This window comes from Lotus japonicus, chromosome 3 (assembly GCF_012489685.1).
Source record: "Lotus japonicus ecotype B-129 chromosome 3, LjGifu_v1.2".
In the NCBI taxonomy this organism is placed as follows: domain Eukaryota; kingdom Viridiplantae; phylum Streptophyta; class Magnoliopsida; order Fabales; family Fabaceae; genus Lotus; species Lotus japonicus.
In genome coordinates, this window is record NC_080043.1 from 52420774 (window position 1) to 52448486 (window position 27713).

General features: G+C 41.2%; 2 protein-coding genes and 1 non-coding gene across 3 annotated transcripts; 1 reads left to right on the forward strand and 2 right to left on the reverse strand.

Annotated features, from left to right (window-relative positions):
• Nucleotides 1–10335: 10335 nt before the first annotated feature.
• Nucleotides 10336–12014, reverse strand: LOC130744298 (uncharacterized). Its single transcript, XM_057596486.1, has 2 exons — nt 11558–12014; nt 10336–11426 (listed from the first exon to the last, which is right to left on the reverse strand). The coding sequence occupies exons 1-2, from the start codon at nt 12012–12014 to the stop codon at nt 10336–10338; spliced, it is 1548 nt and encodes a 515-aa protein (XP_057452469.1).
• Nucleotides 12015–15010: 2996 nt separating this feature from the next.
• LOC130744299 (uncharacterized) lies at nt 15011–17241 on the reverse strand. Its single transcript, XM_057596487.1, has 3 exons — nt 15836–17241; nt 15538–15640; nt 15011–15475 (listed from the first exon to the last, which is right to left on the reverse strand). The coding sequence occupies exons 1-3, from the start codon at nt 17239–17241 to the stop codon at nt 15011–15013; spliced, it is 1974 nt and encodes a 657-aa protein (XP_057452470.1).
• A 9300-nt stretch (nt 17242–26541) lies between these two features.
• On the forward strand, nt 26542–26648 carry LOC130709631 (small nucleolar RNA R71). The gene has a single exon (XR_009010110.1). It is a non-coding gene; the product is annotated as a small nucleolar RNA R71 (small nucleolar RNA).
• Nucleotides 26649–27713: the final 1065 nt, after the last annotated feature.

Consider the following 27713-nt stretch of genomic DNA (forward strand, 5'->3'; position numbering starts at 1 on the left):
CTATTTCGCTCTTAAAGCAACGTTTTGAGTGAGATTTCGAACTCTCGGAAAATTTAAAGATTCTTTTTATTTTTCCATCGACCAGCGTTTCATTTCGGAACTCTGGACTGTACGCACGATAGGTTTCACTTTTCGGATGTCCGCCGACGCTAATTCCTTTGCTTCGAAACCCTATTTTCGAGCAATGGATGAATACTTTTTCTATTCGGGACTTCTAACGAAGATTCCGTCCGCGTTACCAGACTTGTTTCGACGTTTCCAATCTTTCTTCAGTTGGAAGTTTTGTCGTTTGAGCATCACAGCAAAAAGTAGTTTTTCGGGTCAGATTAACCGACACCGCTTTTGAGTTTTTCGATATCGTTTTTCCCAAATCCTAGATATTTGTTTTGAGTTCTGGAATTCTGACGCCAGAATCTCTCTTAGAATTCCACGGTGATCGTGCTGCAAAAATCGGAATCGCGAAATTTTCATTTTCCCGCGATTTCGCCTGCCTATAAATAGGCGAAAAAGCAAAATCCTCTTCATTTTCACCCATCAAGGCCGCGGTTTGTAGAGAGAGAGGGAGAGGAGAGATTTTCGCGAAACCTTGACCAATCTTCGTGCAGTTCGTCCCTACTTCTAGGTATCAAGGTAACTAACACGATTCCTACCTCTGATTGTTGTTTCTGTTGCGTTTCTGAAGTCGTTTCTGTGCTCTAAGTTTTGAGCTTTTTCTAAAATTGTCTGATTTCTCTGATTTCTCGCTTGGGTTATGTTCCTTATGTTCCCCTGAGTCTAAAACCTCTGTCAGTAAACTCTGATTGCGATTCAGTTGTCCAGGATCTGAAAAATTGACTCAAAACTCTTTTTGTCTCACATTTCGAAACTTTATTGTCGAAAAGACTTAATCTGACTTCGTGCCTTTAGGATTTGTTGTCACGGATATCATGAGGATCGTTGCTGTCAAATTTGTTTTCAGAACTGATAACTTTGAAGTTTTGAGCCTTTATTTTGGACCAAAATGCCCCTGCGTAGTCGTATTTCGGCCCGATTGTCCGAAAATTGTTCTGACAGTTTCTTTGCCTTAGTTTTACCCTAAAACTACCTTGTAAACTGATTTGATCGAAGAAAAAGAGCCGAAGCTCTTTTCTCCTTATGGCCGTGGGCTATTTCCTAAGGGGGGGGAGTTTTTCGTTTTCGAAAACTTGTCTTTTCGTACCTGATTGTCCTATTCTGAAGCTTTAATGCTTTGTCTATCGTTTATGTATTGTTTTGCGATCGAACTAATCCATTTTGTTTGGATTCTGCTTTGTTTTTCTCCGAGGTTCGGTTGAGGGAACTTTGGAAGACTTAGAGCAATTGTTTGAGGAGAACTTTGTTTGCGAAACTGGAACAGCTCGAGGTTAGGGCAACTTGCTATATTTAGCTATGATTGCATGATAGGCGTCGATAAACTAGACCTATGCTTTATCTGATGTTGTATATGATGATGATTTCTTGTTATGATTGTTTCATAACTTATGATATTGATGATGTGTTGAATTGAGCGTTTTGACGCAACTTCGGAGTGGGGGTTCATTGATCTGGGGATCTTTGACATTTCGGGTTGGATGAACAACCCTAGGCAAGTTCAAATGTGGGGTTTGAGACTTAGCCATTTGTTGGGATTCGTTGGAATTCCTAGACTTTCCCCGGGAAATGTATTTTGGGTGGTTGACTTTTGGAAACTTAGAATGATAGAGCTTTCGGAAAATAAAGACTTGGGAAACTTAGACTTTGAGAAATAAACTCATAACTTGACTAATTCGAATTGAAACAATTTTTATTAACGTTTAAGCATAGGAGAACTGAAGGGGAAAATATTTACGAAAGACGGGGAAAAGTCGACTTTGTTGTGGGTTTGGAGAGTTATCGGAATTGGGGGAAGCCACTAAGGTGAGCTATGGTGATGATTGAAAGTCACCGAGTACTCTAGTACTCTTGGGGATTGTTGTGGAGCCGTGTTGTATTGACCGACACCTAGTGCTCTTGTTGTTTGGGCTGTGTTGTATTGACCGACACTAGACCCTTGTGTATTCTGTGGATGGAGTTGTGTTGTATTGACCGACACTTACTCCGAGTTGTGTTGTATTGACCGACACTAACTCATGGGTTTGTTGAGATTGGGTTGTGAGCTAAACACTTTCGTGGTAAGGACGATTCGTTGTTTGGCTAACCACGTTGCATTCAATCGGGTGAATAACGGGAATGGTTCACCTGTGCATATCATGGTGAATAACGGGAATGGTTCACCTTGCATTAATGATGAATAACGGGAATGGTTCATCATTCGGTGAATAACGGGAATGGTTCACCAAGGATGAATAACGGGAATGGTTCATCCAGGATGGATTTCATCCAGGATGGATAACGGGAATGGTCCATCCATAGTGAAAATGCTTCACTTGTGGCGAACGGGAACGCGTCACAAATCCGGATACATATTGTGCATTTCACGCATACATTCATGCTGACTGAGATTGTGTGCTGTTTGTTTATTGAAGCAATGTTAGAGCCATAACATGCTAGGATTGTTTATATGTATATATATCAACATATATCTATACCCCATATCACATGTTGAGTGTATATCTACTTATTGCTGTGAGTTGACCCTAGCGCCTTGGCTTTGTTTGTATGTTTGTGTTTGGGCGGTCGGCCTGCTGCCAGATGTCGATGGCCGACTGGTGTTCGATGGTCTCTCCCTCGGGGGGGATCAGATATGAGCTTGTGGATCGGGATGCCCCCACCGCTTGGGTGATCGGTGTTGTGGGTCATCGAGCGACGTACCGGGGAAGGGTCATGGAGGACCGGACTGACGAGTGTGAACATCTGACGAAAGAAGTTCTACGACGCATGGAGCTGAGCTTCAACTTGCCGTCTTCAGTTCGCCGAGGACTCGGATGTGTGAGCAGTTATGGGTTGGTAGAGTTAGGCAGGCGTCCTATTTGTGTAGAGCTCTGATTCGTTTTGCTTTTGGGACGGGGTAGGTTCCCGACGCATGGCTTTTGTGTGGTTCTCTTATTGAGGGATCACAGTGAGTCAGTCGGACTATAGGGGTCTTTGCTTAGGCCATTTTGAGGCCGACTTTCTCCCAGTGGATTGTAATTATAACCTTTTCACTCACACTTCTGGATCTGTAACTATTTGCCTACGGGCACACTACTTTGGAGTCACTGCGAGTGCGCGTGACATGGGAGTGCAGCTGAGGCTGTACATGTGTATATATTTGTGTGTTGGTTAGTTTAGTGGTTGGGTTTTGTCTTTATTTTCTATTGCTTGATTTAAAAGGTATCAAACGAAAAAAAATTACCTGTTTTCAGCGTAAAGTCTATTTTTGGTTACTAAAGTGACACCTGGAAATCGGGGTGTTACAACAAACCTCCTGTAGAAACTGGCCAAACCATGAAAACTTCTTACATCACCCACGGAATTAGGAGTGGGCCACTCTTGAATGGCTTTGATCTTTTCCTCATAAACCTGCACTCCTTTCGAACTCACAACAAAACCAAGAAACACAACATGGTCAGTGCAAAAAGTGCATTTCTCAAGATTGGCAAACAATTGTTCCTTTCTAAGCATACTCAAGACAAATCTTAAGTGCTCAACATGCAGCTCAAGAGTAGTGCTATAGACCAAAATATCATCAAAGTAAACAACCACAAATTTTCCAATGAATTCCCTCAAAACATGGTTAATTAGTCTCATAAAAGTACTAGGTGCATTAGTTAAACCAAAAGGCATAACCGACCCTTCATACAAACCATATTTAGTTTTGAAAGCAGTTTTCCATTCATCCCTTTCTTTAATCCTTATTTGATTGTAACCACTTTTCAAATCAATTTTAGAAAAATAACATGCTCCATGCAATTCATCAAGCAAATCATCAAGTCTAGGAATAGGGTGCCTATACTTAATGGTGATGTTATTCAAGGCTCTACAATCAGAGCACATTCTCCAAGTCCCATCTTTCTTTGGTACCAAAGTCACCGGTACCGCACAAGGACTCATGCTATTTCTTACCCACCCTTTGTTCAAGAGTTCTTCCACTTGTCTTTGAATTTCAGTGGTTTCTTGTGGATTGCTTCTATATGCTGGCCTATTAGGCAAAGAAGCTCCCGGAATGAGATCAATTTGATGCTCAATTCCTCTCAATGGTGGTAGACCACTTGGGACACTTGTTGGGAACACATCCTCAAAACCCTGCAAAAGAGATTTAATACTAGAAGGCAATTCAAAATTTTCAAAAGTGTTAGTGTTCAAAATCTGATTTTTGCAAAATATCAAGTATAGGATCTGTTTTGAAGCTATCATCTTTTTCACCTCTCTCTTTTTGATCAAACAAATTTCTTTTCTCTCGAGTATTTCGCTCTTTTCTTTTGGCTCTCTCTCAAGTGTCTCACTCTTTTCTTTTCTCTCTTGTTCAATCTTTTCTCTCATTTTCTTTTGATCCTCACGTACCTCCCTAGGGCTCAAAGGTTTGAGCGAAATTTTCTGGCCATGATGTTGGAATGAGATCTTGTTGGTGCTGCCATTATGATCTGTGTTGGTGTCATATTGCCATGGCCTTCCCAACAGTTTGTGACTAGCCTCCATGGGAACAACATCACAAAGAACCTTATCCCTGTATTTGCCAATGGAAAAGTCAACTGCAACTTGCTTACTTACTTGTATTTCTCCATGGTGACTGAGCCATTGAAGTTTGTATGGCCAAGGATTTGGTTTTTGTGACCAGGTTCAGCTTCTCCACCATTCTTTCACTAGCCACATTAGTGCAACTTCCGCCATCAACAATCATCAAGCAAATCTGCCCATTGACAGAACATCTTGTGTGAAAGATATTCTCTCTTTGGCTTTCTTTCTTTGGCTTTTTGTAACACCCCGATTTCCAGGTGTCACTTTAGTAACCAAAAGTAAACTTTACGCGGAAAACAGGTAATTTTTTTCGTTTGATTCCTTTTAAATCAAGCAATAGAGAAATAAAGACATAACCCCAACACTAACTAACCAATATACAAATATATACACATGTACCACCTCAGCTGCACTCTCCCGTCACGCGCACTCGCAGTGACTCCAAAGTAGTGTGCCCGTAGGCAAATAGTTACAGATCCAGATGTGTGAGTGAGAAAATCATAATTACAACCCACTAGGAGGAAGTCGGCCTCAAAATGGCCTAAGCAAAGACCCCTATGGTCCGACTGACTCACTGTGATCCCTCAGTAAGAGAACCACACAAAAGCCATGCGTCGGGAACCTACCCTGTCCCAAAATATGAATGACGAATCAGAGCTATTACAGTAACAACTAACTCAAAAGGCTCTAACCACCCATAACCCACACTACTATCATCGACCCTCCCTCGAACAGTCATGAAGTCCGGGTCCTCGTCGAACGCTTCAGTAATAGTCGTTCCGCTCCGGGTCTTTCCCGCACAACGAATCATCACGAACCGGCTGACGGACGCCTGGCAGCAGGCCGACCGCCCAAGCACAAACATACAAACAAAGCCAAGGCGCTAGGGTCAACTTACAGAATACAATAGGTATACAATCAACATGCGATAAAGGGGGTATATATATATGTTGTATATATACATATAAGTTATGTATTGCCTACCCTAAGGTATATACATAGCATGTTATCGAATCTCTTACACAATTCAATCATCAAAACACATAACGATGTTTATCAACATCAAATCATAATAAGATGCATTGTGTCACTGCGGAATATGCTGACACAACCCGGATAACGTCACTCTGCTTGGCGACGGAACAAAACAACAACGTCACTCTGCTTGGCGACGGAACAAATCAACAACGTCACTCTGCTTGGCGACGGAACAAATCAACGACGTCACTCTGCTTGGCGACGGGACAAACCAACGGTATTGCCACTTATAGGCTGGGCACCTCGAGACGGTCGTAACACTGGCCTCGTGTTTAACCATTTCTGCTCGGGCGTCGCTTATCACCTTTGGCTATAGTCAAGACGATACAAACTCTACATGGTTTGACCATTTCTGCTTGCTATGCCGAACATCAACAGGCACGATGCAACTCTACATGGATGATCGTTACCTCCTGTTGTGCCAGATATAGTCAGGACCGATTCAACTCTGCATGGCTGATCGTTACTTCCTGTTATACCGAAGTACTCTGCTTGGCACTTCATCGCGTATATGCACGTGTGCAATATGATTATCAAAACCAGAGTCAGTGTCGGTCAATACAACACGACTTGGAGTTAGTGTCGGTCAATACAACACAACTCCCACCACAAAACCCACAAACAAAACCCAGAGTCTGTGCCGGTCAATACAACACGACTCGAACAACACTACCAGGAGTACTAGAGTACTCGGTGACTTTCAATCATCACCATAGCTCACCTCAGTGGCTTTCCCCAATTCCAAACTCTCCAAACCCACAACATAAGTCGACTTTTCCCCGCCTTTCGTAAATATTTTCCCCTTCAGTTCTCCTATGCTTAAACGTTAATAAAAATTGTTTCAATTCGAATTAGCCAAGTTATGAGTTTATTTCTCAAAGTCTAAGTTTCCCAAGTCTTTATTTTTCGAAAGCTCTATCATTCTAAGTTTCCAAAAATCAACCACCCAAAATACACTTCCCGGGGAAAGTCTAGGAATTCCAACGAATCCCAACAAATGGCTAAGTCTCAAACCCCACATTTGGGACTTGCCTAGGGTTGTTCATCCAACCCGAAATATCAAAGATCACCAGATCAATGAATCTCCACTCCGAAATTGCGTCAAAACGCTCAATCCAACAAAAGCACAACATCACAAGTTATGGAAAAGCATCATAACATCAACTCAACATCATAAACAACATCAGACAAAGCATAAGTCGAATTTATCGACGCCTATCATGCAGTCATAGCTAATATATGTAAGTTGCCCTAACCTCGAGCTGTTCCAGCTTCGCAAACAAAGTTCTCCTCAAACAATTGCTCTGAGTCTTCCAAAGTTCCCTCAACTGAACCTCGGAGAAAAACAAAGCAGAATCCAAACAAAATCGATTAGTTCGATCGCAAAACAATACATAAACGATAGACAAAGCATTAAAGCTTCAGAATAGGACAATCAGGTACGAAAAGACAAGTTTTTCGAAAACGAAAAACTCCCCCCCCTTAGGAAATAGCCCACGGCCATAAGGAGAAAAGAGCTTCGGCTCTTTTTCTTCGATCAAATCAGTTTACAAGGTAGTTTTAGGGTAAAACTAAGGCAAAGAAACTGTCGGAACAATTTTCGGACAATCGGGTCGAAATACGACTACGCAGGGGCATTTTGGTCCAAAATAAAGGCTCAAAACTTCAAAGTTATCAGTTCTGAAAACAGATTTGACAGTAACGATCCTCATGACATCCGTGACAACAAATCCTAAAGGCACGAAGTCAGATTATAGCTTTACGACAATAAAGTTTCGAAATGTGAGACAAAAAGAGTTTTGAGTCAATTTTTCAGATCCTGGACAAATGAATCGCAATCAGAGTTTACTGACAGAGGTTTTAGACTCAGGGGAACATAAGGAACATAACCCAAGCGAGAAATCAGAGAAATCGGACAATTTTAGAAAAAGCTCAAAACTTAGAGCACAGAAACGGCTTCAGAAACGCAACAGAAACAACAATCAGAGGTAGGAATCGTGTTAGTTACCTTGATACCTAGAAGTAGGGACGAACTGCACGAAGATTGGTCAAGGTTTCGCGAAAATCTCTCCTCTCCCTCTCTCTCTACAAACCGCGGCCTCAATGGTGCAAAATGAAGAGGATTTTGCTTTTTCGCCTATTTATAGGCGGGCGAAATCGCGGGAAAATGAAAATTTCGCGATTCCGATTTTTGCAGCACGATCACCGAGAAATTATAAGAGAGATTCTGGCGTCAGAATTCCAGAACTCAAAACAAATATCTAGGATTTGGGAAATACGATATCGAAAAACTCAAAAGCGGTGTCGGTTAATCTGCCCCGAAAAACTACTTTTTGCTGTGATGCTCAAACGACAAAACTTCCAACTGAAGAAAGTTTGGAAACGTCGAAACAAGTCTGGCAACACGGACGGAATCTTCTTTAGAAGTCCCGAATAGAAAAAGTCTTCATCCATTGCTCGAAAATAGGGTTTCGAAGCAAAGAAATTAGCGTCGGCGGACATCCGAAAAGTGAAACCTATCGTGCGTACAGTCCAGAGTTCCGAAATGAAACGCTGGTCGATGGAAAAATAAAGAGAATCTTTAAATTTTCCGAGAGTTCGAAATCTCACTCAAAACGTTGCTTTAAGAGCGAAATAGCCTATTCTGGACACGCTCGCCATAAGGCAGGTGTGCAGACAACTCGCACTAATTCCTACAGCGACGACGCAACATACCTCAAGCAATTCCTGAACTTTCTTCTTCATTGATCTTTCTCAAACAACAAACTCCTGTCACGTTTACACTGATTCTACGCGTGAGTCGGAAATTAACTTGTTCCGAAAATCCGGGTCTTACACTTTTGTTGGCTACTAAGCATCCTTCGGATCATCAACAGTTCACCATTCATGGCTGCCTCCTCTACTTCTTCACTTTGTTCTCCTTCGGACTCACTGGTGTAGTCTCCATCATCCTTAAGAATCATGGTCTTTTTGGAGGCACATTCATAAGCATAATGTCCCATACCTTGGCATTTGAAGCACTTGACCTCTTTGCCCTTTTTGGATGGTTTTTCAAGAGATTTTGAAGAAGCTGAAGCTTGTGGTTTGGTGGCTGGTTTGCTAAGGGTGCTCGGCCCTTCATTCTTCATTCTGTCTCTCCAAGATGAATTGGAATTGGTAGAACTCTTCCTTACAAGCCCTTTCCTTTTGAGTTGTTGCTCAACTTTAGTGGCCTTGTGCAGCAATTCCTCCATGTCTACATATTCCTGAAGTTATACAATATCTATAACATCATTAGATAAACCATTAATAAATTGAATCATGGTTACCTCTTCATCCTCCTCAAGATTGGCTTGCAACATAAGCACCTCAAGTTCTTTGTAATACTCCTCAACACTCTTGCTGCCTTGGGTAAGTTTTTGAAGTTTAAATTTTACATCCCTAGCATGGCTTGAAGGGACATATCTTTTTCTCATGATTCGTTTCATTTCAGCCCATGTTTCCATATTTCTATAATGTCTTATTACTTAGTCCTCCCCCTAAGTCTCAGCCCCTCTCACTTTCTCACACAATCACTGGCCCAGTGATTGATCCCTTACAAACACAATGAAGACAGATCACACGATCAAACAGTTACTCAAACTACTCTCAGCCTAACAAGATTCAGTGAAAGCTGCTAAGAGAGTTACACACAAGAACACGTCTGAACTAACAAGAAAAACCCTAATTTCTTATCTGCTAAAAACGTGACTTATCAGCTAGGTCTTCGTCTTCACATATAGTAGTTCCTCAGGCCTTGTCTTCCATGGGCTTGAGCAACAAAGAGTCCATAACATAAATAGGAAGTCTATCTTATTAAACCAGCAACAAATCTCTTATTACTATGATTTTAACAAAAGATAAACCTTCGACAAACAGCCGTTAGATCCAATCTGCTGGAATCAATTTAATCACACTTAATAAATCCATCATGCAGCGCGCAGAAGCCTTATAACAAACCTTAGCTTGTTAACCACTTGATCAATCAAACACTTCTGAGATACAACACTTAATCAGACACAGCAGGCCCACAGGGACATATGTGACAGCCAACATCGAGTCCCACAATTTGCCACAGAACTACTTAGCTAAAATTTAGACAATCCAAGACAAAGGAACAACAATCTCCCCCTTTGTTAAATTTTAGCTAATAACAACATGCTACATTAATTAATGCAAAGCAACTTGAATAACATGCAGCACACAAAACACCTCCCAGCATCATAGCTATTTTCAGCAGCTACATGCCCATCACATCAACTGCAATGCTCCAACTAAGCCAATGCTTAGCAGTAACACAAAGAATCTCATACCACATTCCACAGAACACAATAGTAACCTATCAGCTACCAAACAACCAAATCACATACATATCAGTCCTACCAACTACCAAGCAGCAGCAGACACACAAACACATATCACATTACATAGTACTCCCCCTTATTAGCAGAATTTGGCAAAGGACAGTAGAAAAACAACCAAGTTCCATAGAAGCAGACTAGAAAAACCAGCAGAGTGTGTCATAGCTAGTAGTACAGAATTATTACAACCCAGTAGTCAAATGAAACAACCCAATGGCAGACAAAATACAACCAAACAGAACAAACTAGGAGAAAACAGAACAACCTACTTAGAAGTGCTTTCAGAAGTTGAATCAGCATCAGTAGGATCTCCTCCTTCCTCTTCCACATTGTCACCATCTGAAATAGCCTCATCATCATCCTCCGCATCAAAGTCTGCATCCGCATCCTCAGCAGCTACCTCTTCATCCTTATCATCAGCATGATCACTCACCTCATCATCAACTGTTGCATCAAGCATTTTGTTGAGCTGATCCACATTATGCTTTCTGACCTTGCTAGCTTGAATGGTGGCTTGAAGAGTCTTGGAAATTTCCTTCAGTTCGGCCAAGATGTCATCTTTGCCAGTACCAGCCACTCCCTTGGTTCCACTAGCACCAGGACCATCCTTGGGAGCATTCATCACAATGTCTGGGACATGTGTCCCAGCAAATAGTCTATAGTCAAAATTCAGAGGCAGCCCTTTCTTACTGGGAGCTTCATCAGCCTGCAAGATGCTAGGATGTTGCTGAAGAATCAACTCAGTAATGAGACAAGGAAACATGATTGGCAATTTCACAGCATAGGAACAAGCATGTTTGGAGGTCTGCTCAAATACATGCTGTCCAAAATCCATCTTAGCTCTAGTACCTATCCAGAAGATTAACTTGGCCAGAGGTGGAGTAATGCTAGAAGTATGATTTGTTGCCAGCCAATTTGCAGCACCAATCTTGCTATAGACAGCAAATTTGGCAGTTAACTTCCCAGAAGGTAACAAACCCTTTTTGGGCCACTGCATCACTGGCTTGCCAGAGATAACACTAGCAATCTCATTGAGATCAGACTCCCCCTCAACCACAGCTGTTGTAGACCTTTCCATAAATTCATTGATCACAGCTGGAGAAAAATGCACACACTTTCCCCTCACGAATACCTTATGGAACTCTGCAGAACCTTCATCATCACAGTTAGAGGGGATGTTGACAGTAAATTCCCTCACAAGTTTCTCATAACACCTTCCAATGCCTTTGACTGTCTTCATCAACTCAGCTTTACCAAGGAGATCAATGATCTCCTTAAATTCCAAGGCCTCCTCACTCAACTCCCTCTCTATGGCAATGCGTCTATGAGAGACAAACTTCCATCTCTGAGCATTATCTGCATAGTGGAAAGAAACATTGTCCAAAGGGACATCAGCAACATTCAGGGGAACTCGTTTACCCTTAACTCTCTTCCTGGCAGTGTAGAGATGTCAGGCATAGTTGGTTCAGCATCTTGATCTGACTCACTGTCAGAGACATGCTTCCTCTTCTTGCTTGGATCACTCAACCCTTTTCCTTTACTGGTTGGCTCTCCTTTTCTTTTCCTTACAGAGCCAGCAGCTTTGGAACCGTTAGGAGTCCTTGTAGATGACTTGACCGACGTTGTTTGTTTCTTCTTCCTCAACCTGCTTGCTATATTTTTCACAGTCACATCAACATCATCAGAAGTATCGCCATCAGAATCAATGATTACATGTTCTTTCCCTTTCCTGGAAGAAGTTTCCGGAGGTGCTTTGGCAGAAACAGGCTTGACTACTGATTTCTTCACAGTAGGAACATCATCTTGAACATCTGCAGAATCTTCAGACAAAGAAATGGATTTCTCTACATTTGATTCAGCCTGAGGCTCAGAAACCCTTGCACTGGAAAGATCAAGCGAATCTTCTGCATGCACAATGTCTGGATCAAAGATTGTCAGCCACATTTTCAGTATCAGACTCAGTGATTGGAGAATTTTCCAGGGTTGGAGAGACACGGAGAGTCTTCTTCTTTGTCACAACTTGCTTGGTTCACATCTCCTTAGGAGTGGGTGAGTGTCCTAGGGAAGATGATTGAGCAGCAATTCCAGAGGAAGAGCGAGTAACCCTGGCAGAGTTAGAGGAAGGAGATTTCAAACCAAGAAATCTAACACCATGAGCATTCTTCACGGGAACAAGACCAGGGGCGCTTTGCTTTCTAGATTCCTGAGACATGATGATCGAGACTTGAAATGAAAAGTGAAAATTGCTAATTTTGGATTTAGGCCGGAGAGAAATTTTAAGTACACGATTCTCTTGAGCACGAGCGATTGGAGGAGGTTTCAAGAAAAGTGTGAGTGGTTCCTCTGCACGGTTTATGAAGATTAAATAGAGTGGATTATAGTCGTTACCACTCAGACAGGTCATTAACTTCTATAACTCTGTTGACAAACACACCCCCAATTCACTCCTTAATTTCTCAAATTTCACAGCATCTAAAGCCTTAGTGAAAATATCTGCCAGTTGTGCCTCAGTATCCACATGTTCAATTAAGATGACCTTTTCTTCAACCAGTTCCCTGATGAAATGATGACGGATATCAATGTGTTTAGTCCTACTATGTTGAATAGGATTCTTTGAGATGTTGATGGCACTCAGATTATCACAATAAAGTGTCATGATGTCTTGCAAGATGTTGTACTCTTTGAGCATCTGTTTCATCCAGATCAATTGAGTGCACCCACTTCCTGCTGCTATATACTCAGCTTCAGCCGTTGATAATGACGCACAATTCTGTTTCTTGCTAAACCATGATATGAGATTATTTCCCAGAAAGAAGCAACCTCCAGAGGTGCCTTTTCTGTCATCAGCATTTCCAGCCCAATCAGCATCACAATACCCAGCCAAGGAAAAATTAGTAGTGTGAGAATACAGAATCCCATACTCACTAGTACCACTGATGTATTTAATGATCTGCTTAACTTGAATTAGATGACTGCTCTTAGGTGAGGCTTGATATCTGGCACATACTTCTACAGCAAATGCTATGTCAGGCCTACTTGCTGTGAGATAAAGGAGACTTCCTATCATGCTTTTGTACAGACTTTTGTCCACATCAACCCCTTGTTCATCCTTAGTAAGCTTAACATGAGTTGCAGCTGGTGTCTTTTTGTGTGAAGCACCTTCTAAGCCAAACTTCTTTACCAATTCTTTGGCATACTTACTCTGAGATACGAACATTGTATCTTCCATTTGTTTTACTTGTAGACCCAGAAAGTAGTTTAACTCTCCCACTACACTCATTTCTAATTCTGACTTCATTTGTTCCACAAAATGATCTACCATCTGGTCAGACATCCCTCCAAACAGTATATCATCAACTTAGATCTGGGCTATCAGAATTGCCTTTGTCCTTCTTTACAAACAGAGTTTTGTCAATTCCTCCTTTATCATACTCATTTCCAACCAGAAAATCTGTGAGCCTTTCATACCAAGCCCTTGGTGCTTGTTTCAGACCATACAAAGCCTTTTTCAATCTGTAGACATGTTCTGGGAAATATGGATCAATAAACCCTTTTGGTTGTTCAACAAACACTTCCTCATTTAGATATCCATTCAGAAAAGCACTTTTCACATCCATTTGAAATAATCTGAATTTAAACAAACAAGCAACTCCTAGTAGTAATCTGATGGACTCCAAGCGAGCAACTGGAGCAAATGTTTCATCAAAGTCTACCCCTTCTATTTGTGTATATCCTTGAGCCACCAAGCGTGCTTGGTTCGTAGTCACCACCGCATGTTCATCAGATTTATTCCTGTAAATCCACTTTGTACCAATCACATTCACGCCTTCTGGCCTTGGCACCAGTTCCCACACTTCATTTCTCTTGAATTGACCCAGTTCATCTTGCATTGCATTTATCCAGAATTCATCAGCAAGAGCTTCTTTGATATTTTTGGGTTCAATCTTGTAAGTGAAACAACTATTTGCAATAACTTCTCTTGATCTAGTGGTAACCCCCTCATACAAGTCTCCAATGATGTTCTCCTTGGGCTGAATCTTCTTAATCCTAATGGATGGTATTCTATTCCCTGAATTCAGATTCTCAGTACTGTCTTCAGCCTCATTGTTTGACCTGATGTCTGACACATTTGGATTACTATCATCTGACTGGAGAGGTGCATCATCTTCATCCTCTTCAATATTTTTCAACTCTCCTAGGCTATCATCTATCACCACATTTATTGACTCCATCATAGTTTTGGATCTATTGTTATAGACCCTGTAGGCTCTGTTGTTGGTTGAATATCCAAGAAAGATGCCTTCATCCCTTTTAGGATCAAGCTTTCTCCTTGGCTCTCTATCTGCCAGAATATAGCACTTACTTCCAAATACATGAAAATAACTCACTGTTGGCTTCTTTCCTTTCCATAACTCATAAAGGGTGGAGGAGGTGCTTGAACGAATAGTTACCCTATTATGAATGTAGCATGCAGTACTCATGGCTTTAGCCCAGAAATGTAATGGTAACTTCTTTGCAATCAACATGACTCTTGCAGATTCTTGAATGGTTCTATTCTTTCTTTCAACCACCCCATTTTGTTGAGGTGTGATGGGAGCTGAGAATTCATGATTAATACCTTCATCTGAGCAATATTCAGAGAACTTGCCATTTTCAAACTCTTTCCCATGATCACTACGAATCCTCACAATACCATGACCTTTCTCCCTTTGAACTTGCTGGCACAAATCTTTAAATACACTGAAGGTGTCTGATTTCTTTGCAATAAAATTAACCCAAGTGTATCTAGAAAAGTCATCAACACAAACAAATGCATACCTTTTTCCTCCTAGGCTCTCCACTTGCATTGGACCCATAAGATCCATGTGTAATAATTCAAGAGTTATGGATGTAGGAACTTGCTGAAGTTTCTTATGTGATGCCTTAGTTTGTTTGTCAACCTAACACTCAACACATATACTGCCTTCTTTTATCTTCAGTTTGGGCAGTCCTCTGATGGCCTCAGTTGAAATGATCATCTTCATGCCTTTGGGATTTAGATGACCCAGTTTTTGATGCCATAGCATAACCTCCTCCTTAACTGTTGATAAGCACTTTGAAGACATTGCTTTGTCTTGTGATATCCACATGTAAGATTTGTCCTTTGAACGAGTTCCTCTAATAACCACTTCACCATTGCTGTCAGTGACCCTACAAGCAGTTTTGTTGAAAGACACGTCAAGATCTTGATCACATAATTGACTTATACTTATCAGATTTGCAGTTAGCCCTTCCACTAGCAGAACATCATCTAGCCCAGGTGACCCATAGTTTACCAATTTTCCTGATCCTTTGATTTTCCCTTTAGCACCATCCCCAAAAGTTACATAGCTGGTAGTACGAGGTTTGACTTTGTCAAGAAGATTCTTTACCCAATCATATGTCTAGAGCATCCACTATCAAAATACGAGTCTTCTTTTGAGGATACCCTGAGAGAAGTATGAACAATGAGAGCATGTACACCTCCTTTCGGTTTCCACTCTTGTCTCCGTTGATCTTGCTGATAGTTCACATAATATCTATTACTTGGTCTGGGAAACCCAAATAATTTGTAACAGTAGGGCCTTATATGCCCAATTCTACCACAATGGTGACATCTCCAGCTATAGTTTCTCCCACTCCTCACTTGAGGATACACATAAGGTATAAGGTACACATGTTTGACACCTTGTTGGAACATCTGGTTGGTCACCTTGAATTATGTTCTTTTCTCCGAGGGAACGAACTTGTGCTCAGATTTGCTACCTTCTTCTAATGTGGGTTCCAGACCATAACCAATTCCTTTAATATCTTTAGCCATTTTTCCAGTCTCCAGTATTTGGTCTAGCACATCACTGCCCTTGTTCAACATTTGTACAGACTTGATCATTTCTTCATCTCTTGATTTCAGCACAGAGATCTCCTCTTGAAGACTCTTGTTCATGTCTTTCAGTATCTTCTTGTCAGCTTCCAGAGCAACTACAGTCAATTCCAGTTTCTTGCCATGACTGCATGCCTCTTCCCATTTGTTGAACATCAACCTATATGTTTCAGCAAGCTTTTCCTCAGAGATATCATCATCACTGGATCCATTTTCTGAACTGCATTTCACTGTAAATCCTAGTACTTGAGTTTCATCTTCTTCTTCAGAATCATCATCAGACCATGTTGCTACCATTCCTTTGCTTTGCTTCTTCAGATAGGTTGAACATTCTGCCTTGATGTGCCCAAAGCCACACTCATGACACTGGATCCCCTTGCCTTTGCTAGTCTTGTCTTCTTCCTTGCCCCTGCGAGAATTAACAGAATTTTTAGCAGTATCAAAACGCTTATCTGAAGTGTTGGATTTTGATCTCCTATCAAACTTCCTCATGACTTTGTTAAATTTCTTCCCAAGTAAAGCTATAGCTTCAGCAATATTCTCATCAACATCTTTCTCACTTTGGTCATCATCTTCAGTATTTGACACAAACGCTATACTCTTGTTTTTCTTGTCAGATCTCTCATTGATAGACATTTCAAAAGTCTGCAGAGATCCAATAAGTTCATCCACCTTAATACTGCTAATATCTTGGGCTTCTTCAATCGCAGTAACCTTCATGTCATATTTCTTAGGCAGTGATCTCAGGATCTTCCTCGCAAGCTTCTCTTCAGACATTTGTTCACCAAGAGCAAATGATGCATTTGCCAAATCACGTACTCGCAAATGAAAGTCAGAGATAGTCTCATCTTCCTTCATTCTCAGATTCTCAAACTGAGTGGTAAGCAACTGAAGTCTGGACATGCGTACTCTGGATGTACCTTCATGTGCTACCTTGAGAATTTCCCAAGCATCTTTTGCTACAATGCAGGTGTTGATAAGCCGGAACATATTCTTGTCGACTCCATAACAAATAGCATTTCGTGCCTTGGAGTTGCCTAGAGCTTCCCCATCTTCTTCCTTGTTCCACTCCTCCTCAGGTTTCAGTTCAGTTGTTGAGGTTCCCTCCTTGTCAGCCTTCACTGGATGTTTCCAACCTTTGACAATTGCCTTCCAAGTTTTGCTATCAATGGATTTGAGAAATGCAACCATACAAGCCTTCCAGTAATCATAGTTGGTTTCATCCAAAATGGGTGGCCTGTTGATAGACCCTCCTTCCTTGCTGTTGTTCATAATACCAGAATGCCTGCTGTGATGCCAATTGAAATTCTGGCACACGTAAGGACAAATGTTTTACACGATGTCTAAGACATCTTGTACAACATATTATAATCAGAAAACAACTTTGACAAAATGTAAAAATAACAGCAACCAAACACAAAGGATTGTTAACCCAGTTCGGTGCAAAACCACCTACGTCTGGAGGGCTTCAGCCCGAGAAAGATAATCCACTACGTCAGATAATCAAGTACACAAGGTCTTAGATGAATAGCCCCTATTCATAGCCCTTTTCCCATTTTTCTGTAGTGTCTTATTACTTAGTCCTCCCCCTAAGTATGAGAGCCCCTCTCACTTTCTCACCCAATCACTGCCCCAGTGATTAATCCCTTACAAACACAATGAAGACAGATCACACGATCAAACGGTTACACAAACTACTCTCAGCCTAACAAGAATCAGTGAAAGCTGCTAAGATAGTTACACACAAGAACACAGTCTGAACTCACAAGAAAAACCCTAATTTCTTATCTGCTAAAAAACGTGACCTATCAGCTAGATCTTGGTCTTCACATATAGTAGTTCCTCAGGCCTTGTCTTCCATGGGCTTCAGCAACAAAGAGTCCATAACATAAATAGGAAGTCTATCTTATTAAACCAGCAACAAATCTCTTATTACTAAGATTTGAACAAAAGATAAACCTTCCACAAACAGCCGTTAGATCCAATCTGTTGGAATCAATTTAATCACACTTAATAAATCCATCATGCAGCGCAGAAGCCTTATAACAAACCCTAGCTTGTTAACCACTTGATCAACCCAACGCTTCTGAGATACAAAACTTAATCAAAAACAGCAGGCCCACAGGGACATATGTGACAGCCAAGATGCTACAACATCGAGTCCCACAATTTGCCACAGAACCACTTAGCTAAAATTTAGACAATCCAAGACAAAGGAACAACAAACCTCATTCTGTCGAAACCCTTAATGAAGTGGACTCTCAGAGCTTAGCCACTAAGGTTAGTGGCCAGAAAAGGTCAAGAGCTGGTCCAGGGGAAAAAAAGGGAGAAGATGACTCCGACTTTGAAGAAACCTTAGTTCGTAAAATCCGCACTCCCTTTAACTTAGTCATTCCACCCTCCATTTCTTGCCATGTTTTTAACTTAAGTTTTTTTTCTTCTTTAGGTTGCTGATGCTTATCTCTACTCCCGGCTTTCTCGACAACTTGCGTCCCGTACGGTAGAAATCATTGAATAAATTCAGCAAATCATCCTTCATGAGATTCCATAATTTTTAAAAAAATCCAAGCTAAAACCATCTGGGCCTGGTGCTTTATTCCATCAAATTTTTTCACTGCTTCCCAAATATCTTCAAGTGAAAAAGCTGCTTCCAATAAGTGATTGTCTACAATTGTCAGCTTTTTTAATTTGACATTGTGAAATCGTGGCATCGATACATCTGTCACCCGAAAAAAATCCTGAAAGTGATTCCGCATGGCATTTTTAATATCATCTAGAGTCGTTAGCAATCTGCCCTCATATTTAATTTGTGTGATATTTTTCTGTACAGTGCGCGCCTTACAAACTCGATATGGAAGTACTTGGTATTTCTATCCCCCTCTTTCAACCAACGCACCCTCGACTTCTGATGCCAAACCCTTTCCTCCTCACGATATGCTCGCCACAAAGCCTCTAACACTTCCTTCCTTTCTTTAGTCAAAACCTCCGTCGCCCCTAGCTCTCTAACGCACCCATCACCTCTTGCAATCTCCTCTCTAATTGTATAATTTTTTCTGCTCCCCACGCCCTTCTCCCCTTATGCCACTCTCTTATTTTCCCCCTAGACCCTTTTAGTTTTTATTGTAGAACATAGCCCGACCAACCTTGATAGACTGTAGACCTCCGCCAGGTTTCAACCAAGTCGTTAAACCCATGCTCATCAACCCAATAATTAAAATAGTAAAAAGATTTAGGACCAGCATCAGGAACTCCAAACATCAAGCCCACAGCCCTATGATCTGATACATTCCAGTCAAACACATATTAAGTAATATTCGAGAAAGTCAGAATCACCTCATCCTCAACGATCCTGAGGCTTCACAGACCATCATTGCGACCATTGTACCAAGTAAATTTCCCATTAATTAATGGCAAATATGTAAAGTTGTTGTCCTACACAAATGCTGAAAATCTTCTTCACCCGCATCCAACACCCTACCTGGAGCTCGTTCCGAACCTAGCAAAACCGCATTAAAATCACCACCAAGGAATACCAGCCCTCCATGGCTCAATACGTGAGCACTCAAAGCATCAAAACAGATACGACGCTCTGTCGTCAAGTGTGGCCTGTTGATATTACCCACCAACACAATTTGATCAAAATTAGGAAGTTTCACAATGAACAAAATAAACCATGTATCAGGAACCACTATCAACACGTGTATCGAACTCTCTCGCCACAAACACATAAGATCTCTTTTGGTCAATCTGCAAGTGCACAGATATCTCCGGGTTTTAAATTATCGAACCACAGGGAATTGGAATGTGAATTCAGTTTAAGAGTCAAGTTCAAGGTTAAAAAGCGAGTAAAATTCAGTTTTTAAGATTGGTTATTTCATTGATTATGTAACAGATAAATGAACAAGTAGTAAAGTGATCGAAATTCAGAAATGAGATTGCCTTGGGTTCTTGTTCAACTAATTCAGTTTTAGCAAACCTTCCTATCCAATAAATCCTGAGTCTCTCCTTGAAGTTCTAGCCTAGATAGTCATCTATCGATGCCTCCTAAAGAAAAACCTTTCTAACCAAAAGATAGGTTCAATTCCTTGATAACCTAAGCATTTGATAGAAGCAATAAGCATACAATTCAGGCCAACCAACCCCAACTCTTCCTCTATTCCTAGCAGCAAGTATAGAAGGAGTAATCTCACAACAAGTCCCAATTCTATAACAAACTATCGTTATGATTATAGAAAAGTAAGAAGCTAGCATGCATTCAAGCTTGAAAGATTAAGCATAGAAGTGAGATTCAAGGGTTTACTCAGAACATTACGAATAGGATAGGAATTAAAAGCTAAGCATGGCTATGGAATCCATACAAGAAGATGAAGATAAAAGCTGGACCATAAGGCCTAGAAAAAGTTCCTCAAGCTCCAGAACTCAAACCCTCTCTTCTAACTTATTGAAATATGGTAAAATGACAAAAGGTTTCAAGAGAAATGACAAAAATCCTATTTATAGGCAAAATGGACGAGTTTACTGGTGTGCCGGGCGCTGAAGCGCCAGTGCCGGACGCTCAAGCGCCAGCACCACATCCTGGCACAAAAAGTATCTGCCAACCTGGCGCTCAGGCGCTCATGTGGAGCGCTTGAGCGCCCCAGCTCGCCTGAAAACCTCTTAAACTTCAACTTTAACACACTTTAATGCCTCCATCAAGCCTTTAAACCCCTTGGCCTTCTTCCTTCAGCTGTTACAACCTGATTGCTTGCATAGAAAGACTAGGAACAAAACCAAGAAACTCAAAGGTTAAATTGCACAAAAGTATAAAATGAACTAGGAATTAAACTAGACCCCTAAACTCTACTAAAATACCATTAAAGACCTTATAAAACTATGAAATTACCAAAGCAATGCAAAAGGACTAATAAAGATAAAAATGCATGAGAATGCATGAAACACTACATGAGACTCAACAAAAAGACTCAAAACCCACAACGAAATGACCCTAAAAACACTACTAAATTGAGGTCATCACACCACTATACTCAACAACAGCTCGCCCTCGAGCATAAAGAATAACTCGCTTGCCCTCAAGCGCAAGAAATGCTCCCAAAACAAGTGCTCTCAACAGAATACTGATCACAAAAACCGGGGGATATTGAAACTACAGCTGGTTCCAAAAGAAAGACACAACAATCCACTTTATGCCACTTTCAGACAAAGAAGAGTTTAGAGTCCATTATGAGAAACATATAGATCTAAAATTCCTAGGATGAGATATACATTTAGTGCACTGAGCACACAAGCAGTTCATAGGTTCTGGATTTCATTCACTCAAAAGCAACAAAGATCAAACATGCACAAATTCAAAGAGACTTCACAAGGGGTGAAATGTGTGGCTTGGTGAAGTACAAGGTGGTCGGTCCCTAAGGAAGACTAGGCTTCAAAACATATTGAGTGTGGTCCTATTAGTATCCCCCCGGAGCTTTCAACAACAAACATTTTTTTGCACAAGTCTCTTGACCCCTCTTTTTCAACTTTCTTTTCTTCTATTTTTTTCTTTTTGCAACTCCAACTTGATTAGGAGTCTTTTTTTCTTTTTTTTTTCACATGGGGCAAGAGACAATTTCAAACTTTATTTAGCTCCAAAACAATTTAAGGACCATCACTCCCCAAAATCCAACCTATCATCCATCCCAATCATTTAGCTAACAAATAAATCTTCAATAGGCTCAAAAGGGACAACTAGGGACAAATGTTCAAGCCAACAAACTCTGAAGCTCAAAAACCTACAGGTCTCAAGAATTGTGCAAGTATCACAAAGCATACAAAGAGTGAAATCAATACAGAACCAAGAAGTACGAGTGAGTCAGAATCCTCCAGGGAAATTTTATAGTGAAGGGTCAAAGATGGACCCTTGTGAACTCACATCAACTCTATCCTCAAGACAACACTTAGAAGATCGAAGTCTCATCCTCTCTTTCCCATCATACAAACACTCCCCCAAAAACAGCACAAAGTATCCTCTTAAAAACATGTTCAAAACAAGCATCATGTGAGAGAGCGAAACTCAGAAGCATGCCATTAAAGTATAGGGAAATAACAACCCAGACACAAAAGACTCAATATGCAAAACTCTAGAAAGGAAAAATATGCTAAAATGCATGAACTTTGCGTAGAGAGTAGGGGTAACCTCTCTTACCAAACAAAACTGAGGCCTCGGAACCGCTTTTTTTTTTTTTGAACTTCAGGCTCCCATTCCCTGCAAAAACACAACAACCAACATGCAGATTTCAATTTCCTTATGGCTCAACCTAAGGTTCATTCAATTGCAAGAGTCTCTTTTCGCTAGCAACTTTCCAATCAAAATTCAATTTCCTTATGGCTCAATAGGCCTTGTGTTCTAATTCCACCGGTAAGTGACACGCTTTCCCAAAAACTAGGTGGAAAGGAGAGGTACCAATCGGAGTTTTAAAAGCGGTTCGGTAAGCCCATAAGGCATCGTCAAGTTTCCTTGACCAATCCCTTCTAGAAGAATCTACCACTTTTTCAAGAATACGTTTCAACTCCCGATTAGAAATCTCAACTTGCCCACTAGTTTGAGGGTGATAGGGGGTAGACACTTTATGCTTAACACCATATTTTTCCAAGAGAGACTCGAAAATGGGTACCCCCATCACTTATAATCGCTCTAGGAACACCAAACCTAGTGAAAATGTTCTTTTTCAGAAAAGAAACCACCACTTTAGAGTCATTTGTTGAGAGTGCAGCGGCTTCAACCCACTTAGAAACATGGTCAACAACCACCAGAATATACTGACAACCAAAAGAAAGTGGGAAGGGTCCCATGAAATCGATGCCCCAAACATCAAACAACTCAATTTCCAAAATATTTTTTAGGGGCATCTCATTTCTCCTTGAGATGTTACCAGTCCGCTGACACCTATCACAACTCTCAACAAAAGCTCTACTATCCTTATGCAGAGTAGGCCAATAGAAACCACTTTGGAGGACCTTAGCAGCGGTCCTCTCCCCACTAAAATGTCCACCATAACTTGATCCATGGCAATGCCAAAGAATCTTCTTGAAATCAACCTCTGGGATGCACCTTCTTATGACTCCATCAGAGCAAATTTTAAAAAGATAAGGATCCTCCCAGAGGTAAGATTTCGCATCATGCAGGAATCTCTTCTTCTGCTGCCAGGTCAAGTCATGGGGAATAAGTCCAGCAACACGGTAATTAGCAAAATGCACATACCAGGGTAGGGATTTCTCGGTGGAAACAGCTAGGAGTTTCTCATCCGGGAACTCCTCTTGAATAGTTATTGGGTTGCATGCCCCACCTTCCAATCTCGACAAATGGTCTGCTACTCCATTGTCCTTGCCTCTTCGGTCAATGATCTCAAGGTCGAACTCTTGAAGGAGTAAGACCCATCGAATCAACCTCGGCTTAGAGTCCTGTTTAGCAAACAAATGTCTCAAAGCAGCATGGTCAGTATGAACAGTAACTTTAAAACCCAAAATGTTAGGCCTAAACTTCTCACAAGCAAAGACTACACCCAACAACTCTTTTTCAGTTGTAGTGTAGTTCCTTTGGCCTCATTCAAAACTCTACTCGCATAGTATATCACGTACAACACTCTTTCTTTCTTTTGACACAAGACAGCCCCTAAAGCTAAATCACTAGCATCACACATGATCTCAAATGGTAGAGACCAATCCGGAGCAACAATAACAGGGGCTGTCACCAAACTTTCTTTAATAGACTCAAAAGTTTTCAAGCAATTCTCATCAAAAGTAAAAGGTGCTTCCTTCTCAAGCAAATTGGTCATAGGCTTAGCTAATTTGGAAAAGTCTTTAATAAACCGCCTATAAAATCCAGCATGCCCAAGGAAACTCCTAATACCCTTGACATTAGTTGGGGGAGGGAGCTTTTCAATGACTTCAATCTTAGCTCTATCAACCTCAATCCCTTTTTCGGACACCTTGTGTCCAAGAACTATGCCATCCCTAACCATGAAATGGCACTTCTCCCAATTCAAGACCAAGTTGGTCTCTTGACTTCTCTTCAACACCAAAGCTAGATTCCCTAGACAAGCATCAAAATTTGGACCAAAAACAGAGAAGTCGTCCATAAAAATCTCAATGCAAGTCTCTATCAAGTCAGAGAAAATAGCAAACATGCACCTTTGGAAAGTGGCTGGGGCATTGCAAAGCCCAAATGGCATTCTCTTGTAAGCAAACACGCCGTAAGGGCAAGTGAATGCCGTCTTCTCTTGGTCTTCCGGAGCAACACAAATTTGGTTGTACCCGGAGTAACCATCAATAAAACAATAGTATTGATGCCCTGCCAACTTATCAAGCATTTGATCTATGAAAGGTAAAGGAAAATAGTCCTTCCTAGTTACTGAATTCAACCTTCGATAATCAATACAAACCCTCCACTTCGTCACTTGACAAGTGGGAATCAACTCATTATTCTCATTGGCAACCACTGTGATGCCTCCTTTCTTGGGAACCACTTGAACGGGACTTACCCATTCACTATCCGAAATTGGATAAATCACACCTGCATCAAGCAATTTAATTATCTCTTTCCTCACCACATCCTTCATGGAAGGGTTAAGTCTTCTTTGAGGTTGGGCTATCGGTTTGTAATTTTCTTCCAACAAAATTTTATGCATGCATATCGCAGGACTAATACCTTTGATATCATCAATAGTCCAACCCAAAGCTGACTTGTGATCCCTCAAAACTCTGAGTTTCTCCTCTTCTAAAGATGTGAGAGCACTACTCAAAATAACAGGTTTATTCTCACCTTCCTCAAGATAAGCATATTTGAGAGAGGAAGGGAGTGGCTTGAGCTCACTCTTCTCATCAATTGGAATCTCCTCATCCCTAATTAATTCTTCTTTCCAAATGCTTTTGGTGGCAAGAGATGAGACAGATTCTAATTGAGATAGAGTAGCATTCACCTCAGGGTACAAGGAGTCAAGTTCACTCTCAAGATTTTTGTCCTTTATTTCTAGCCCCTCCATGATTGTTGTTTCCAAGGGGTCCTTAATAGATATCCTAACAAACTCTTCACACACAAGCTCATCAACCACTTCACACCGAAAAACTTCATCATCCGCTCGGTGTTTTAAGAAGTCAAGGATATTAAAGAGGACCTCATCTTCACCCACTCTCAAAGTTAGAGTTCCCTTGGCCACTTTAATTTCAGCCTCACCAGTGGCTAAGAATGGTCTCCCCAATATGAGAGGGACTTTTGAGTCCTCTTCTATGTCAAGAATGACAAAATCCACTGGGAAAACAAACTTATCCACCTTAACCACAACATCCTCAATGATCTCGTAAGGGGTTTTTAAAGATCTGTCCGCCATTTGCAAAGAAATCATAGTTGGGGTAACCTCACCTAAGTTCAACCTTTTGAACATACTGAGCGGCAACAAATTGATACTCGCTCCTAAATCACACAAGGCTTCTACCACAGTTAACCCCTCTATCTGTACCGGAATAGTAAAGCTCCTGGGATGTCTCCTTTTTTTAGGCATCTTTCTTTGCAAAATGGCACTACACTCTTCGGTCATCAAGATAGTTTCATCAACCTCACTCAACTTCCTTCTCTTGCTGAGAATGTCTTTCATGAACTGATCATAGATTGGCATTTGCTCTAAGGCTTCGGAGAAAGGAATGTTAATATGGAGCTTTTTGAAAACTTCCAAGAACTTAGAAAATTGTTTATCCAGATTTTTCTTCACCAAAGCCTTAGGAAATGGAATCTTGCGGAGTTCAGGGATATGAGTGTTAACAATCCTAGTCCTAGTGGGCTCTCTAGCTCTTTCCTCCATAACACCCTCATCTCTCTCTACCTCAGCTTCCTCATTTTTCTCTCCCTCAATTTTTTTCTCTGGCTCATGTAACACTCTTCCACTCCTAGTAGAAACAACAACAGTATTTTCTTGCTCAGTTAAAGCCAAAGTTTCGGAAGAGAACTTACCTTGGTGATTTTCGGACATTTGCTTCGCTAGCTGCCCCAATTGACTCTCCAAGCTCTTTATAGCCAACTCGTGGCTCTTGTAATTACTTGCTGAATGATCAATGAATCTCTCGATCAGCTCCTCTAGACTCCTCTTGCCAACCGCCTTTGCAACAATTTGCGGCTGGACAAAAGGATCTTGTTCTGTGGTTTGGACTCCTCCTCCATGCATTGATGCTTTGGTCTCACCATCACCATCATTAAGAGTACACTGGTTACTAGCATGAGACCCACCACAAAACTCACACTCCATGCAAGTTATCTTGGCTCCACTTGACTTGGTCTCCTCTATATGTTTTCGGATTACCGCCATTTCCTCGGAGAGTTGTTTGTTGGAGGCCATGATCTTGTCATAAGCTTCAACTTCAAAAGAACATCTTCGGATTTGGCGTTCATTCTCGGAGTTCATGGCCCTCACCGCCATCTTCTCTATCAAATCATACCCCGCTTGTGAGGGCAGAGCGTCAAACTCCCCATTCGAGGCCGCGTCCAAGCCAAACCTTGATGAGTATAGTAAACCATCATAGAACTTCGCCACACATTCTGCTTAGGTGAGATTGTGTTGAGGACATTTCCTCAAAATCTTCTTAAAGTGCTCCCAAGCCTCATAAAGATTTTCATCCGTGGATTGTGCGAAGGTCATGATATCATTCTTCAACTTCCTCAAAAGAGACCTCGGGAAGAACCTCGTTGTGAATTTTTCTGCAAGGTCTTTCCAAGTAGTGAGACTCCCTTGAGGTTGTGAATTTAGCCATTCCTCTGCTACGTCCTTCAAAGATAAGGGAAATAGGCTCAACCGGATTGCTTCTGAAGGAACATTCACCACACGATAAGTGTTGCAATTCCGGATGAACTTCTCCATATGAGCATGACGATCTTCCGAGGAACCTCCACCATATTGGCTTTGGCTCACCATGTTGATGAATGCCGGTCTCAACTCAAAGTTCCCAACTCCTTCGGGGATGACAATACTTCCGGGATAGTCAAAGCTCATAGACCCCGAAGTTAGTTCCCGAAGAGTCCGGTTGGCATTCTCAACTTCTTGTTCACGCAAACGGAGGGTAATACCCTCTTGGATCCTTGCCTCAATGTGGGCTTGCACCTCCTCCTCTGTCATGCGGCCACCCATGGTGGTGCTTCTCTTGAAAGCAACATGCGAACGACAGTCAACAGAGGAAGATTAGTAGCACCAATTCTAGACAAGTTAAAAACTTAAAGCAAGACCAAAAACTTAAAACTTAAACCAAAAATCGCAAAACAACTCCCCGGCAACGGCGCCAAAAACTTGTTGGTCAATCTGCAAGTGCACAGATATCTCCGGGTTTTAAATTATCGAACCACAGGGAATTGGAATGTGAATTCAGTTTAAGAGTCAAGTTCAAGGTTAAAAAGCGAGTAAAATTCAGTTTTTAAGATTGGTTGTTTCTTTGATTATGTAATAGATAAATGAACAAGTAGTAAAGTGATCGAAATTCAGAAATGAGATTGCCTTGGGTTCTTGTTCAACTAATTCAGTTTTAGCAAACCTTCCTATCCAATAAATCATGAGTCTCTCCTTGAAGTTCTAGCCTAGACAGTCATCCATCGATGCCTCGTAAAGAAAACCCATTCTAACCAAAAGATAGGTTCAATTCCTTGCTAACCAAAGCATTTGATAGAAGCAATAAGCATACAATTCAGGCCAACCAACCTCAACTCTTCCTCTATTCCTAGCAGCAAGTATAGA